This window comes from Populus euphratica, unplaced genomic scaffold (assembly GCF_000495115.2).
Source record: "Populus euphratica unplaced genomic scaffold, PopEup_1.0 scaffold2988.1, whole genome shotgun sequence".
NCBI classification, from domain to species: domain Eukaryota; kingdom Viridiplantae; phylum Streptophyta; class Magnoliopsida; order Malpighiales; family Salicaceae; genus Populus; species Populus euphratica.
In genome coordinates, this window is record NW_011502829.1 from 1 (window position 1) to 16,094 (window position 16,094).

The 16,094-nt window shown below is 33.5% G+C and overlaps 2 protein-coding genes across 2 annotated transcripts; both read left to right on the plus strand.

Moving 5' to 3' along the window:
- The first annotated feature begins 7,264 nt into the window (after positions 1-7,264).
- LOC105119485 (putative UPF0481 protein At3g02645) lies at positions 7,265-9,290 on the plus strand. Its single transcript, XM_011017631.1, has 2 exons — positions 7,265-8,930; positions 9,050-9,290. The coding sequence occupies exons 1-2, from the start codon at positions 7,324-7,326 to the stop codon at positions 9,099-9,101; spliced, it is 1,659 nt and encodes a 552-aa protein (XP_011015933.1). The 5' UTR covers positions 7,265-7,323; the 3' UTR covers positions 9,102-9,290.
- Positions 9,291-10,673: 1,383 nt separating this feature from the next.
- On the plus strand, positions 10,674-12,470 carry LOC105119486 (putative UPF0481 protein At3g02645). Its single transcript, XM_011017632.1, has 2 exons — positions 10,674-12,271; positions 12,392-12,470. The coding sequence occupies exons 1-2, from the start codon at positions 10,674-10,676 to the stop codon at positions 12,468-12,470; spliced, it is 1,677 nt and encodes a 558-aa protein (XP_011015934.1).
- Positions 12,471-16,094: the final 3,624 nt, after the last annotated feature.

Consider the following 16,094-nt stretch of genomic DNA (forward strand, 5'->3'; position numbering starts at 1 on the left):
CACACTTCTGTATTTAATGAATGTATGGGTTGAGTAGAAATGAAAGGAAGGAAAAGAGGGTTTTATAGATGAGAAATGAGAAAGGCAATCATAACACCTATATGTAGGCCAGCTGGAGTCTCACACTCTCTCTCTCTTTTTATTTATTTATTTATTTATTTACTTTTTGAAAAAGCATGTGTATGTACAGGTAGTTGTGATTGTGGCTCACATCTTCCCTTGGTTTTACGTTCAAGAACGGCTTAAACGCCCTCTATGGGTCAGGGATAGGCTTCCCATCTAGTTTTCTTAAAAACTGGCAAACAGGGTCTTTTTTAGTCAGATTCCCAAGACTAAGTCGATCATGTTCTTTATGAAATAGTGGCCATAAATCATGAATTACACGATGTACATCTCCACTAGGATGCGTCTCAAGAGTCAATAGAAGATTATCTAAAGACTCCTTACTCAGGCCATCCTTAATGAATTGTATTTTATCTTCACGGTTTATAGATACCATTCCTAAAGAACAACATTGTGTATTACAAGTCCATCTAGCACATCGATGACAGACTTCTAGTCGTTTTGCATGACGTTTCTTTGCAAAAGTGCTTTTACCTGTTTCAGGCATGTGTGAAATGAAGAAGTTAGAGGACTCACCTGATAATCGGACCTTTACTTTAATCAACCAGTGAATATCTTCAGGAATTCCATGATTCATTAACAATCTCAATCTTGCACATCTAGCATGGTAAATTTTTGTAATCGCATTCTGAGGCAGAGCGGGAAAATACTTTCATACAGTATGGGCTATGAAAGTGCCAAGCATTTGTTGTACCGTGTGTTATACAACATAAATCTAGATTAGTCATTTAACAAGCAAAGTATTAAAGAGTGAACAAGATAACAAATACAAAACATGTTAGTATCAAACAGTAAAGTTCATATTGAGTTTACAGTATACTTATTTTTACACCATTAGTGTAACCTTTTCACCTTGACATAATAAACTTAGCTAAACATAATAAAAGAAAGAAAAATTAATAAACAAAATAAGAACATAAATAACATAAAAGTTAACTAACTATAGGAAAGAAAATGAAAGGCATAAACTTGATATTAATAAAAGAAAAACATAAGCAGTACAAAAAATACAAAAAGAGAAAACAAAAGCATGATCTTGATTTGAAAACCAAGATGCCTAAGTGCATGGCAAATGCCTCCTTTTACAGGCCAAAATTGAGAACTATTGAGTTGATGACTAATTGATGATTGGGTGACCAACTGTTGACTTGATGACAATCCTTATCTTCTCTTATCTACACAAAACATTATTGATAACGTCAAAATTAGAATCACTTGAAATTTTTTTAAAGTTGTAGGACATTGTCTTAGCTGTCTTGGGTAAAAAATTGAGGTCATTTAGATTTTAGAACTTCAGATATGGGCCAAACACTGAACAGTGCACGGGCTGGAGGATAGATTTGAACTTCTTTATTTTTGCTATAATTTGGACTTAAAAATGGCTTTTTTAAATCTTAGGCTCCATATGAAAGTTGTAGGCCTATGTCTTACCTTTCCATCCATATAAAGTAGACCTAAATCCGAGATCTACAGCTCTATATATGACCCAATTACCGAATAGTATTCCGGTTTGGACTACTCCGACATCTCTTTTCTAAGTTTGGTCATCTCTTTGTCCTTTCAATTTCAGTTCTTAAATTCATCAATCAATCCGTTCATTTATGTGATAGGCCTCCATTTAAAATAAATATTTACCATAAATTAAAGGTATCTGATATTATTAATATGTTATTATAAAACATGCTTTAGTTAAGGAGTTATTGATACTTCAAGTGCAAAATGATGATATTAAACCTTGATAAAAAATGCACTTTTAAGTACTAATCACATTAGAATTAAAAAAAGAGTAGTAAATTAAAATCTGTTCAAGACAATGTGTGTCAAATTTGTGAAACCAATGAACATTTAACCAATGACTGTCTAACTTTACCTTTTTTAAGGAATGTCTCCATGAACAAGTTCATGCTTCAAATAGTTTCCAAAGTCCCAATCATAACCCATAATCACAAACATACAACCCTGGTTAGAGAAATCACTCAAATTTCAGTTGGAAGAGTGGTAACAATAATGCATAAACTTTATAGCCATCGTTTCAAGCATACCATAATTTTCAAAATTCTCATGGATATGCACCTCCTTATGCTCCACCTCCTAGAAGAAATATTGAGGAAACATTACATGCATTCATTGAAAAGTAGGAGATAATCAACACTCAAAATGCTCAAACCATGGCAAATCTAAAAGATCCTCTTACAAAATTCACATCTGCTCTTAGTTTGCAAGAGAAAGGTAAGTTTCCATCTCAACCATAGCAAAATCCCAAGGGGTAATACAATGAAAATGCAAATAGTTCTATAAACCATTACATGGATCAAGTCAAATCAGTCATCACTCTTCATAGTGGTAAGGTTATTGAAAAACCCATTTTTGAACCTTGTGAGAAAGATGGTGAGTTAATCTCCAAGGGTAAGGAAGGGGTTGAAGCTGAACATTGTAAAGAAAAGATTGATTCCCCATCAGCACTTCTATTTCCTCATGCTACGACCAAACAAAGGAAAGTCAATTACAACTCTGAAATCTTTGAAACTTTCAAACAGGTAAGGATCAATATACCTTTTTTGGACACTATTAAACAGGTACCTTTTTATCCTAAATTTTTGAAAGATCTGTGTATTGTGAAGAGAAAATTGAATGTAAAAAAGAAAGCATTTTTAGTCGAATAAGTAAGTGTCATTCTTTAGAACAATAATGCTTTGAAATATAAAGACCATGGTTGTCCTACAATTTCTTGCTTTATTAGAGAACATAAAATTGAAAGAGCTTTACTTATCTCGGAGCTAGTGTGAATTTACTTCCATATTCAGTCTTTCACAGTCTCAATCTAGATGAGTTAAAACCAACTTCTGTAACTCTGTTACTTGCTGATGGATCTGTAAAAGTGCCTAGAGAAATAGTTGAAAATGTGTTAGTACAAGTTGATAAATTCATTTATCCTATGGATTTTATTGTCCTAGATACATAAACTATTGAAACATGTAATTTAATTCCTGTTATTTTAGGACGTCCATTTCTCGAAACTTCTAACACATTGATTAATTATAGGAATGGACTGATGAAGTTATCATTTGAAAACATGACATTAGAGATGAATATTTTTAATATTTGCAAACAACTTGGAGATAATAATGATTTACAGGAAGTGGACTTTATTGAAAAATTAGTTCATGATCAATCTGAAACTATTTCTAGTGAAATTAAATTTAATGAGTCTGAGAATTTGCAAATGGTTTATTTTCAAGAAGAATGAAAGGCAAGTAATTGGAGACCATAAATTGAAGAGTTGCCACTATGATCAATTTAGTCTATACCTTCATGTGTTCAACCACTAAAACCTAATTTGAAGTCATTACTATTCAATCTCAAATACTCATTTTTGGGAGAAAATGAAACTTTTCCGGTAATAATTTCTTCCAAACTTAATGCACATTAAGAAGGTAAGTTATTTCAAACTTTGAAAATGCAAAAATACATTAGGATAGACCATAGCTGACATGAAAAGAATTAGTCCTTTGATTTGCATACACAAAATTTATTTAGAGGAAAATGCTAAACCTTCTAAAGAAATGCAACAAAGGCTTAATCCTAATATGAAAGAACTAGTGAGAAATGAAGTCATTAAGCTTCTAGATAATGGAATCATTTATCCTATTTCTGATAGCAAATGGGTAAGTCCTACCCAAGTTGTACCCAAGAAGTCTAGAGTCACTATGATAACAAATAAGAACAATGAGTTAATTCCCACTAGTACTGTTACTAGTTGGCGCTTGTGCATTGACTATAGGAAACTTAATTCAATAACTAGAAAAGACCATTTTCCTTTACCTTTCATGGATCAAATCCTAGAAAAATTTGCAGGTCATGAATTTTATTATTTCCTAGATGGCTATTCAGGTTATAATCAAATTGAAATTGCATTGGAAGATCAAGAAATGACTACTTTCACATGTCCACTTGGTACTTTTGCATATGGAAGGATGCCTTTTGGATTATGTAATTGACATGACTAAAAGATTGATGTCTTCTCCCAAGTGCAGGAGTGTCAAAGTAATAAATAACCCGGCAAGACCGGGGTCGAACCACAGGGAGGTTAATTGTACAAATTATAAACGATAATAGTACAACAACAACAATAATAACAACAACAACAACAATAATAGTAATAACAATAATAACAACAATGACAATAACAATGACAATAATAATAGTAGCGATAATAATACTAATAATACTAGTAGTAGTAATAATAAAGAAAAAGAAGGAGAAGAAGAAGAAAAAGAAGATGATGAGAACTTTGAGATGGAATATTAATGTAAGGATTAAACAATGATAATAACAAATGTCAAGGTTAGAGATTCCACTAATGGTATGTCAAACAAGTATAGTATAAACTCTTATCATTCGATTGAAAACCACATACAAAGGAGGTTTCAATCGAATTATAGATTGTTAACATGATTACATTAGTCATCTTATTCAATTAATGCTAATACTTGTAAATCTCGTCAAGCATTCATGATTATAACTTATGTTAACAACAAATCAAGTTCCTTTCATAGCTCAGGTGTCGGTTATACTATACAGTATGGACTATGAAAGTGCCAAGCATTTGTTGTATCAAGGTTTAGCCTGCGAATGGAATTAATTAATATTGCGGATGAAATTAATTAATCTTTTTTTGTTTGTTTTCTATTTTTTTTTATTTTTTTATCTTGCTTTTAGGTACCTTCTAGTTAGACTATTTAATGTATCGACTTCTTTTTTTTTTTTAAAAAAAATATTGAGCTCTAAAAAAATATAAAACAATTTATTATTTTTTTTTAGTTTTTTTAGGTTCATGTGTGTAAAACATTAATGAATTTTTAGAATTGTTCTTGAATTATATATATATATATATATATGTATATATGTTGAGAGTATTATAATCTAAGTTAAATTACACGTGATTGATATGGAAATAATATACTGTAATATATGTGAGATGTGATTCTATCATGCTTCCTCCTACGCCTCTCTTTATTTTTTTTTGTTTTTAATGCTAGTTCAATCTGATGGGATTTAGAACATGGGGTATAGGAAAGGGAGAAATCATAAAGGAAATGAACGTAGATCCAGGAGTAAGTGGATGAGAAAGTAACATTCAAGGAAAAAGATAAAGCATATGCTTCCAATAAGAGAATATGGACCTTGTACCAGGAGAAAGATAGAACAAGTCCAAGATAGATTAGGTGCAAGATGATAAGCCCACGATAAAGAGATTTTTTTTTTTTTACAATAGCCCACGATTAGGAGACGAGTCCTTGTATGAGAGATAATGTGATATAAGAGGCGACCGCACATGAAGAATGAGAAAGAGAGTTGAAGCAGAGTCTTATAAAAGAGCCATTTAGAGATGAAAATCAAGGAAGAAAGATTTTTGGCCAAAAAAATGTGAAATGGTTAAGAGAAGCCTTGTTCAAGCAAGTAAATTTATTGAAAAAATAAAAATAAAAAGATGGCATCTTGATACTACAAATTAGCCATGGTGAGAAGAATTCTTGTCAGACTAAGAAGAAGATATAAGAACTAAACAAAACATGCTTTCAAATTTTAAAAATTGTGAGATTTTAAAATTAAAAAGAAGTGTTGGAAATAAATTTGAACACTTCAAAAAAATAAAAATATAAACTTGAGTTTATTCAAAGAATCCTTTTAGTTCTTACATGTTTATATAACATATACATAAAGCATTAATGATTTGATTATCCTTAAATTAATATATGTATATGTTGCAAGTATATATTATATTTTTAAGTCCAAGTTCACATGGCTTTCTCTCTTATAAAAATAATAAAATATGATAATGTGAGATGTGTTTCTATCAAGCTTCCTCCCCTCCTTAGTTCCCCCATTTTTTTTTCCCTAACAGCGTGCTAGAAATAGCATTGTGAAGGGACACATAAGGCCATTATACCCAATAACAAGAAGTTGAAAGCAGTTGAATGTTAGGCGTGATATAAAAGTTGCAGCTCTCGATTGCATATTTGTGGACAAAATGAAATTTCCTCCTCTAGAGAATTCAGCTCCCTGGCCTGATTTTTCTTTAGCTAGTTTAATTGTTGCGTTCTGTCTAGTTTTTGATGTTTGAGCTTCTACCCTTTTGTATATGTTTGTTTCGTTGGCTAATCTTAACCTTTTGTAATTATTTTTTTCTTCATCACGTTCAAAAAAATAAAATAAAAATGAAAGCATGCTTCATTACCATGAATTGCAAGGTAAATAAGTTTCTTTTTCTAAGGTAGAAAGAAGGTTCAAAGGTCGGTTATGCGACTTTAAGAGTTGAATGCATCATATTTATGTGTTGGGACCAGCAAGACAAGATGACAGTGTCCTTCTCTTTCAAGTTTCAAATTCACAGCAATGGAAAGGGAAAAAAAAATACAAGAAAAAGTTGGAAGTGAATTAAATAAGGATATCTCGAGAGGACCTCTTCTATAAGTCGGCAATAATTCCAGTTCAATAAGATCGTACAAGGATCCAATGAAGAACTAACTATTTCATAATCACCGAGGCAGTGTAATAGAAATAGACAGCACAAGAAAGTTTTATGTCTTCTTTGTAAATCAAAATTTGTTATACGACCTGGGCCAGAGTACTATTTAATTTGATCAAATTAGCCTCTTCAACATCTGTTAGACAATATCAATTCTTGTATAAATCGATCAAGTTTGAAGCACATATTGAGGGTAAGACGATCAATATATAGCTCCAGATATAAGGGTTTAATGGGTGATCTTTCAGTAAAAATTGGATATTTTTATCGCATTAGTCTCTAATTAGTGATCAATTTTATCTCATAGATTTCATTTAGCTATTAATATAAGAAGACGACATGTAGTTGAGAAAATTCCAAAAACATGTTGGTTAGATGGTGTAAAAACTTGTAACGTTTTTTTTTTCTTTGTGAATTAAAACATTGTTTCTCGTGTGAAAAGGGAAATTGAAAATGATTGATGGAGACAATAAGGAAGGAAATTAAAGAAGAAAAAAAGGGAGGATTTTTCACGAGATAAATTTGGTGATCTACAAACCACAAACATTTTGCTTATCTTCAACAATCTTTCCGTATCTTTAAGAAGTGTGACCTGCGCGCTCTTATGTTTGAGCAACTCTATCTATCCCTCCTCCTCAACTCTATCTATCCCTCCTCCTGTGCACTAAGAAATGATCAAGCAATTTAATCGTAGCACTGGCCAAGAATGGGTCATACACATTAAACGAACCCTTGAAGAAGGTATAGATGATGAAGATGTAGGCGTTCCTGTCTGCATCTTCAGTGTATCCAAAGCCATGGTTTCAACCAAACAAGAAGCATACATCCCTCAACTAGTTGCAATAGGCCCTTATCATCATCGACGCGTAGAGCTCTTCGAAATGGAGCGTTACAAGCTCATTGAAGCGGAAAGAGTCCAGAAGAAGTATCGAAACGTTAGGTTCAGTGACATAGCTGAGCATTTGGAGGAAAATGATGCCAATGTCCGAGCTTGTTATCATGCCTACTTGGATTTTGATCGAGAAGAACTGGCCTGGACTTTTGCCATTGATGCTTCCTTCTTGCTTGGGTACCTCCGAACCTTCATAATTAGAACTGAAGAGCCATCAAGTAATCGTTCATCTTCTAGTCTAGCAGATATGGTCAACCACCTCGCCAAGAAGAAAACCATTCGCCAAGCAATCCTCGGGGATATGCTGATGCTGGAAAACCAAATCCCTCTTTTCGTGCTAAGAAAAGTCAATAGGTATTTTCAGTATGAAAATCCTGATGAAGCGTTGGCCATGATGTTAATGAAATTTTGTAAGCATGCGTCTCCGATTAAAATCGTGGACGGACAGCAACATGTTAGCGAAGAATGTCTCCAAAAGAATCATATTCTTGATCTTATCTATTGCACGGTTGCACCGAAATTCGAAGATATTGGAAGGGAAATCGAAGAGTCGAAGGAGCGCAACGAAGAGCATGAGGAGAATGGTTGCTTTAAGAAAACTTGGAAGTCAATATGGAGCTTTTTATGTTTCATTATCGTAGTTCCTCTTCGGTTTCTTATACGAATACTCAAATCAAAAGCTGTCAAGGCTGCAGTAACCTTACCATGGAAACTCATAAAGAGTGTTTGCCATCTTAAACCCACAAGTGAAATAACCAATCTTGTATCAACAGCAGAAACTGTAGCTGCAGAGATCGAAAGTGTGTCTGCATTGAACGATGCGAGTCTATTGATCGAAAAGCTATCGATTCCATCTGCGACAAAACTTTTTGGGATTGGTGTCAAATTCATTCTCACAAAGGGAGGCTTGCAGACTATCAGCTTTGACAGACCTCGTGGAGCATTTTATCTTCCGGTGGTGAACTTGGACGATGACTCAGAGGTGTTACTGAGGAATCTTGTAGCTTATGAGGCTTCTTTAGCACCAGAATGCACGGTGTTAGCACGCTATGTTGAATTGATGAGTGGGATTCTGGACACAAAAGAGGATGTGAAGATTTTGAGGGATTCTGGGATTGTCTTGAATCGACTCAAGAGCGACGAGGATGCAGCAAATCTTTGGCATGGAATTACTAAATTCATGAAGCTAACCGAAGTTCCAATTCTTGACAAGGCAATAGAGGAAGCAAATTCTTATTATTCAAATAACTGGAAAGTTCGGATATCAACGTCTTTCAAGAAGTATGTTTATAGCTCATGGCCTATTCTCACATTCTTAGCAGCTAATCTTCTCATCTTGCTGTCTGCTTTGGAGGCCTTCTGTTCTGTGTATGGCTGCTCTAAATGGTCAGCTTCTCTATGATAAATTTGTAGTCCTGTATTTTAACATTTCTATTGCCAATGTCATTGTAACACACTTCTAAGAAGTTTCAAACAAGTGATCATTTTCATCCATACTATTACAGGGAGGCGAACCACGCAGCGGATAACCTGGCAAAATTATGGAGGACTTCATAGAACAAAAGACCTCATTGCTTGGCTTTAATTTCTGTAACAGATTTGATTAGTTTGGATTTTTTATTTCTGTTTTTGACCTTTTAAGAGCTTTCTTTTGTAATCTATGAATCTTGTTGGCTTCAAATTAAGGGACACAACATCCTTGTGTTCCTCGTTTCCTTAATGAAAATCGACTTTAAGTTCATCAAACAATGGGTATTGCACTGAAGAATTTTTTCAGTCTTGTCACTAGAGAGAGACATCTCGATGATTTATGATTAGGATTGATAGAGTAAAATTGAAAATAAATACATCACCTAGTTTTATAATAATTAGAAATTTTAATTGACCTTTAAAGTTCTAGTTATGAAGCTAATTATACTAAAGATAAGATTTAATCTTTTGCTCCTTTAAAGACATATCTTAATTTTTGGCTGACTATTTTAAGACATGATAGGTGCCAAATGACAAGCCCCTCATTGTATGATAGATGATGTAGTGTAAGAGGAGATCACACACGCAGAAGAGAGAGAGTTATGTAAGAATTCACGTGACTTAATATGAGAGTAATATAATATGTTATGGGTAGAATGTGTTTCTGCCATGTTTGCTGCTCTTCCTTCCCCCAGTTTTTTTTTTTTTTTTTACTTCTCCCAACAGCTTGATGAAAATAGCATTGTGGAAGGACACAAAAGGCCAATAAATCCAATATAAGAAGTTGAAAAATGGAAAGTGTTCGAAAAATCTAACGCAATCACAGAATCAAAAGATTTTATTTTCTTGGATTTATCAAGTGAAGACGATAAGGAGCAAAAGCAAAAGGTGAGGAAATCTAAAAAAAGAAAAGAAGAAATAACGATTTTGCATCCATTTGTCAATTTTTTTGATCTGCAAACCAAAGCTTGCTTATCTTCAACTCTGTAAGAACGGTGAGGTATACTCATGTTTTAGCATTTGAGCAATATTTCAATCTCACCCTTGATCAGAAATGGTGTTTAAATTAAGAAAGATATTCTCTTAAATTAGTCAATTCATGTAGCTAAATTCTTATTAATTAAGCTGTATTAATTTTATGCTTTGACCGTTTTATACACCATAGCGTACTGGCAAGGTTATGATTTCTCTTGAGGTAAATAAGTACTTAAAAATTATAATTTAAATATTTTTTTAATTTAAAAAAAATAAAATACAGAATTGATTATTCAAAATAACGGTAAACGTACTTCTAGGTCTCATTTTTTATTTCAAGTTTTTTTCTTTCTCCTCTCCTGGTAAGCTCGGTGGTCCTCTGTTTTATTTTTCTTCTCCTACTGGCCCGTGAACTGTTTGGGCTTTTTTTCATCTCTTTCTCTAGCCCGTGAGGTTACGTCGTTGCTTTGGGTGAAAAGGAAATTGGAAAATGATTGATGGAAACAGTAAGGAAGGAAAGGAGGAAAAAAAGAAAGGATTCTGCATGAGCTCAATTTGGTGATCCAAAAATCGCAAACAACTTGCTTATCTTCAGCAATATTTCCACTTTCCAGCTCTTTGAGAAGTTTGAGCTGCACTCATGTTTTAGCAACTCTAACTATCCCTCCTCCGGTGTCCAAAGAAATGATAAAGCAATTTAACTGTAGCACTGGCCGTGAATGGGTCATACACATCAAACGAACCCTTGATGAAGGTATAGAAGATGAAGATGTTCCTGTCTGCATCTTCATTGTACCCAAAGCCATCGTTTCAACCAAACAAGAAGCATACATCCCTCAACTAGTTGCAATCGGCCCTTATCATCATCGACGTGTAGTGCTCTTCGAAATGGAGCGTTACAAGCTCATTGAAGCAGAAAGAGTCCAGAAGTATCTAAACAATAGGTTCAGTGACATAGTTGAGCATTTGGAGGAAAATGATGATAGTGTCCGAGCTTGTTATCCTTCCTACTTGGATTTTGATCGAGAAGAACTGGCCTGGACTTTTGCCATTGATGCTTCCTTCTTGTTGGGGCGCCTCCAAACCTTCATAAGTAGAACTGAAGAGCCATCAAGGAATCGTTCATCTTCTAGTCTTGCAGATATGGTCAACCACTTCGCCAAGAAGAAAACCATTCACAATGGAATCCTTAGGGATATGGTGATGCTGGAAAACCAAATCCCTCTTTTCGTGCTCAGAGAAGTCAATACTTATTTTCAGTATGAAAATCCTGATGAAGCGTTAGCCAGGATGTTAATGAAATTTTTTCAGCACGTGTCTCCGATTAAAATCGTGGATTGCCAGCAACATGTTAGTGAAGAATGTCTGCAAAAGAAACATCTTCTTGACCTTCTCTACTGCAAGGTTGCAGCAAAATTACAGGATGTTGAAAGGGAAATCGAAGATTCGAAGGAGGGCAAAGAAAACCAGGAGGAGATTGGTTGCTTCAAGAAAGCTTGGAAGTCGATATGGGGCTTTTTATGTTTCATTATTGTAGTTCCTCTTCGGTTTCTCATACGAATACTCAAATCAAAAGCTGTCAAGGCTGCAGTAACCATACCATGGCAACTCATCAAGAGTCTTCGCCTTCTTAAACTCAAAAGTCAAATAACCAATCTTGTATCAACAGCAGAAACTGTGGCTGCAGAGATCGAATGCGAGTCTGGATTGAACGGTGCAAGTCTATTGATCGAACAACTCTTGATTCCATCTGCTACAAAACTTTATGGGTTTGGTGTCAAATTCATTCCCACAAAGGGTGGCTTGAAGACTATCAGCTTTGACAAACCTCGTGGAGCATTTTATCTTCCGGTGGTGAACTTGGACGATAACTCAGAGGTGTTACTGAGGAATCTTTTAGCTTATGAGGATTGTTTAGCACCAGAATGCACGGTGTTTACACGCTATGTTGAATTGATGAGTGGGATTCTGGACACAAAAGAGGATGTGAAGATTTTGAGGGATTCAGGGATTGTCTTGAATCGACTCAAGAGCGACGAGGAAGCAGCAAATCTTTGGCATGGAATTACTAAATTCATGAATATAACCAAAGTTCCTATTCTTGTCAAGGCAATAGAGGATGCAAGTGCTTATTATTCAAATAACTGGAGAGTTCGGATTTCAACGTCTTTCAAGAAGTATGTTTATAGCTCATGGCCTATTCTCACATTCTTAGCAGCTGATCTTCTCATCTTGCTGTCTGCTTTGGAGGCCTTCTGTTCTGTGTATGACTGCTCTAAATGGTTGGCTTCTCTATATTAAATCTGTACTGTATTTTAACATTTCTATTGCCAATTGGCACTGTAACACACTTCTAAGAATAATTCTGAAACAAGTGATCATTTTCATCTGTACTATTACAGGAGGCAAGCCATGCAGCAGATAGCCTGGCAAAGCTATGGAGGACTTCATAGACCAAAAGACCTCATTGCCTGGCTTTAATTTCTGTAACAAATTTGATTAGTTTGAATTTTTTTTATTTCTGTTTTGGACCTTCATAGAAGTTTCTTTTGTAATCTAAGAATCTAGTTGGCTTCAAATCATGGGACACAACATCCCCTTGTTCGTCTTTTTCCTTAATGCAAATCAACTTAAGTTCATCAAAATATTACGGGCATTGTAAGAAGAGTTTTTGAGTCCGTTAACATCAAATTGGATTTAATGTTTTACAATCATTGATCAGAAAAGAAGGACTAAGATAAAAAATGAAAGAGTATTATAAAGTTATTTTTGAGATTTCAATTTAGACGTTAATTTTTTTTTAAATAATTTTTTAATATAATATCATAGTTTTCTTGACTAAATAGTTATAAGTTTAAATTTTATTATTTTATTTAAATCAATAAAAATTAAATATAAAATAATATGATAATATGAGGTTATACAAATTTAAAACTTAAAAAACTTTTTATTGGAATGGTGTGTTAGGTAATAAGTATAGATTTCTACAAGTTTAAAATTTTTACATGAAAAATTATTTAAAAATAAAAAAACTTACTTAAACAATTCCTTAACAAAAAATAAAATAAAATTACATTCATCTTTTTATCATTCACCCGTCTGATTTTTTTTTATTATGAAATGACTAAAACAAAAGTTATTAAACCCTCGGGACATGGTATTTGGAATTTAATTAGTAATTAAAAATTCATTTTGAATAATTTTTCAAAACCAAGTTTTTAATGGATCGACAAAGGCGCTGAATATTTAAATATTGGATCAAAATGAGTATACTTCTTGTTGACTTTTCAAAAAAAAATCAGTACAAGTAATTCCAGTTTAATAACTATAATTAAATTAATTACCGACTAGTGTCTGCTATTAAATGCAAAACGAATGAGTATGTGTCCCTTAAAAAAAGAGGAGGAGGAGGAGGAGGAGGAGGGGGTCTGCAAGATGGCAACCAACTAGTCTGCACGTGAACGAGGCAATAAATAAACCACAAAAGTTATAAAACGTATGGATATACATTTAAGGATAAAAAAAGATTAAAAAAAATAGATATGAATATTTTTTTTTAGAAAGATTTTAAATATGTTTACTAACACTGTTTTAAAAATCAAATTTCTAGCCAATGAAATAACATTGAAACAGATTGTATGGATTTTTTTCGCAGTACCGTCCTGTATACGAGGGATTGCTAAGATTAGTTTATTTGGCATGCCTATCATTTGACTCTTAAGGAGTTGGCCTAGTAATTAAGATGATTTACTTCCATTTACTCATTTGATTTCGTGAATCGTGAGTCTAAATCTAGAGGTTAACGGAAGTAAATCATCTTACTTACTTCCATTTACTTATTTAAATCGTGGGTTTAAGAAAAATGGGCCTTGCCCATCCTGCAATGGTGGTGGGTTGGGGTACAAAACTCTCGGTTCGACATGGATTGGGTCTAGGCTTTAGATCTCCTTAGTTGGACCAGATAAATTTCAAACCCATCTAAAACTAGAAATAAATAATATTTTAACTTATATTTCCACCTTCTTCGACTGCCCAGTATTAATTTTGCACTATTTTTTTTATTATAACAAGTGTTCAAGTCAATTTATGAGTATTTTAACTAATTTCATAAATTTTAAAATTAATTATTATAAAAATTTTTAATAGCCCTAAAATTTACAAAACTTAAATTAATAATTTCTAGATATTAAATCTTGAACTGCTTAGTTGATTAGTTGAGTTATACTTTAAAGTTAATTTTGTACTATTTTATCTTTAGCTCGACATGGACGTTTTCAATTGATAGATTTGTTTTACAATATGTTGTTTTCCAAATCGTAAGGTTGCCGTCGTATATATAATTGGCTGTCTAGAGATAAGGTTTATACGTATGTGGCTGTTGTTAGCCTATTGCCAATACATTATTGATTAATGGAGGAGGATGGAGCAAAAATGAATAAAAAATAATACTTAAACTTGAATTATTTGTGTCCTTTATTGATGTTCGAGTACTGTAAGCCTCTACGAAGCATGCCACGATTTATTTCTTGAAATATGCAATGATTGATTTAATAAAATATAGATTTTTTTTTGTCTTTTTAAAACAATTTAATATTCTAAATTCTATGGGGGATATTGAGTATGACTCCTTTTTTTTTTAAGAAATTAAAAAACAAATCTTCATATGTCACTATTGTAAGCAGATTTTTTCTACCTCCTTGGAATCTTTGTGAAGCAAATAACAAGCGAAATAGGAGATATGTCGAGGTGTTTGTTAACAAAAGTATACACCAACTAATAACAGTCCGATACATAAAACAATGCCATATCTTCCATGATTCAAAACAATCCATAAAAAGGTAATTAACATACCCAGTTACCTTGGTATATAAAGGATATACTGCTTAATTTGCTCCAATTAATTAAATTTCTTCAACTAAAATTCCCTTGTACTATCTCTATCTTGAAGAAATAGCCACAAGAACATTTCAACAATTGTTGGCGCAACTGATGCAAAAAAAAAAAAAAAAGGTTCAAGAAATTCAACTCGATCCAATATATTGGTGCTAGACTTGACTGTATATATACCTTGACTTTCTGCTATCCTCTTAATTTGGACTCAAACTAACCTCGCTGAACAATTGTAGGAGTCGTTGACAGTGAGAGTTCTGATGGCCTAAATGAAGCTTCTTTTCCAGTTTAACTTCTAATGCCAAGTTTCCTTCACATACTCTCCCATGTCAGCCAAACAATAAGCAGGTGCAGCAGACAAAGCATAGAGGCCTGGAAATTTGTCCCTTAAAATCCCACTTTGTAACCATTTATCAGTTCAAAAATAAATTGTTCTTCCATTCCCAGCCTTGCAATAGCACTCTCTCTTCAAAACTGATAAAGTTTCAGAATTAGAGTCTATAAATACTCTTTCCATGTTTCTGAAAGAGGGACACTAATTAAAATATGGAAGACCATATTTTGGAATAACCTTAAACTCACCTTGTTTTCTTGGATCAATTGACCAGCCAAATTTAATGGTTCCCGAGATTAATTTTGGAAGAGAAGATAAGCTTCGTTTACATCAATAATTTATCTTTTCATGTCCCCGTACAACCAATCATATATTTACTTTTCTTGTCAAATGATGCGAGTCGGATGATATTTCAATATTAAATTAGTAATTTGATAGAAACAACCTCGCAGATCGATCCTCCATAATTTGAGCTTGTATGATAACCTCCAATTAGAGAGAACATAAGGGCTATAAATTATTGTTTGATCTACCAAGTTTTCTTTTCCTGCCCCACTGCTGTTTACCGAGCCAGCTGAGATGAATGAGACGTACGAGACATTTTTTTTGAGAAACTTGTCCAATTCTCTAACCTACATATTTGGAAGCAACAACAGCCAACCAGGAGAGGTTTCTTTACAGCTGCGGAGACTTGAAGAAAGATATTTAACACAAATGTCCCATCACAGGAGAGCTTTGTGTAACAAGAAGGTATTCTTAGCAGTTACAGGACATTCACGACCATACATTCACTTACAAAACTTGGCTGGACACTATGCTGGAGATAGGGAACTAGGATTATTTTAAAAAATGTTAAACTAGGATCCTTGAACAACTTTTTA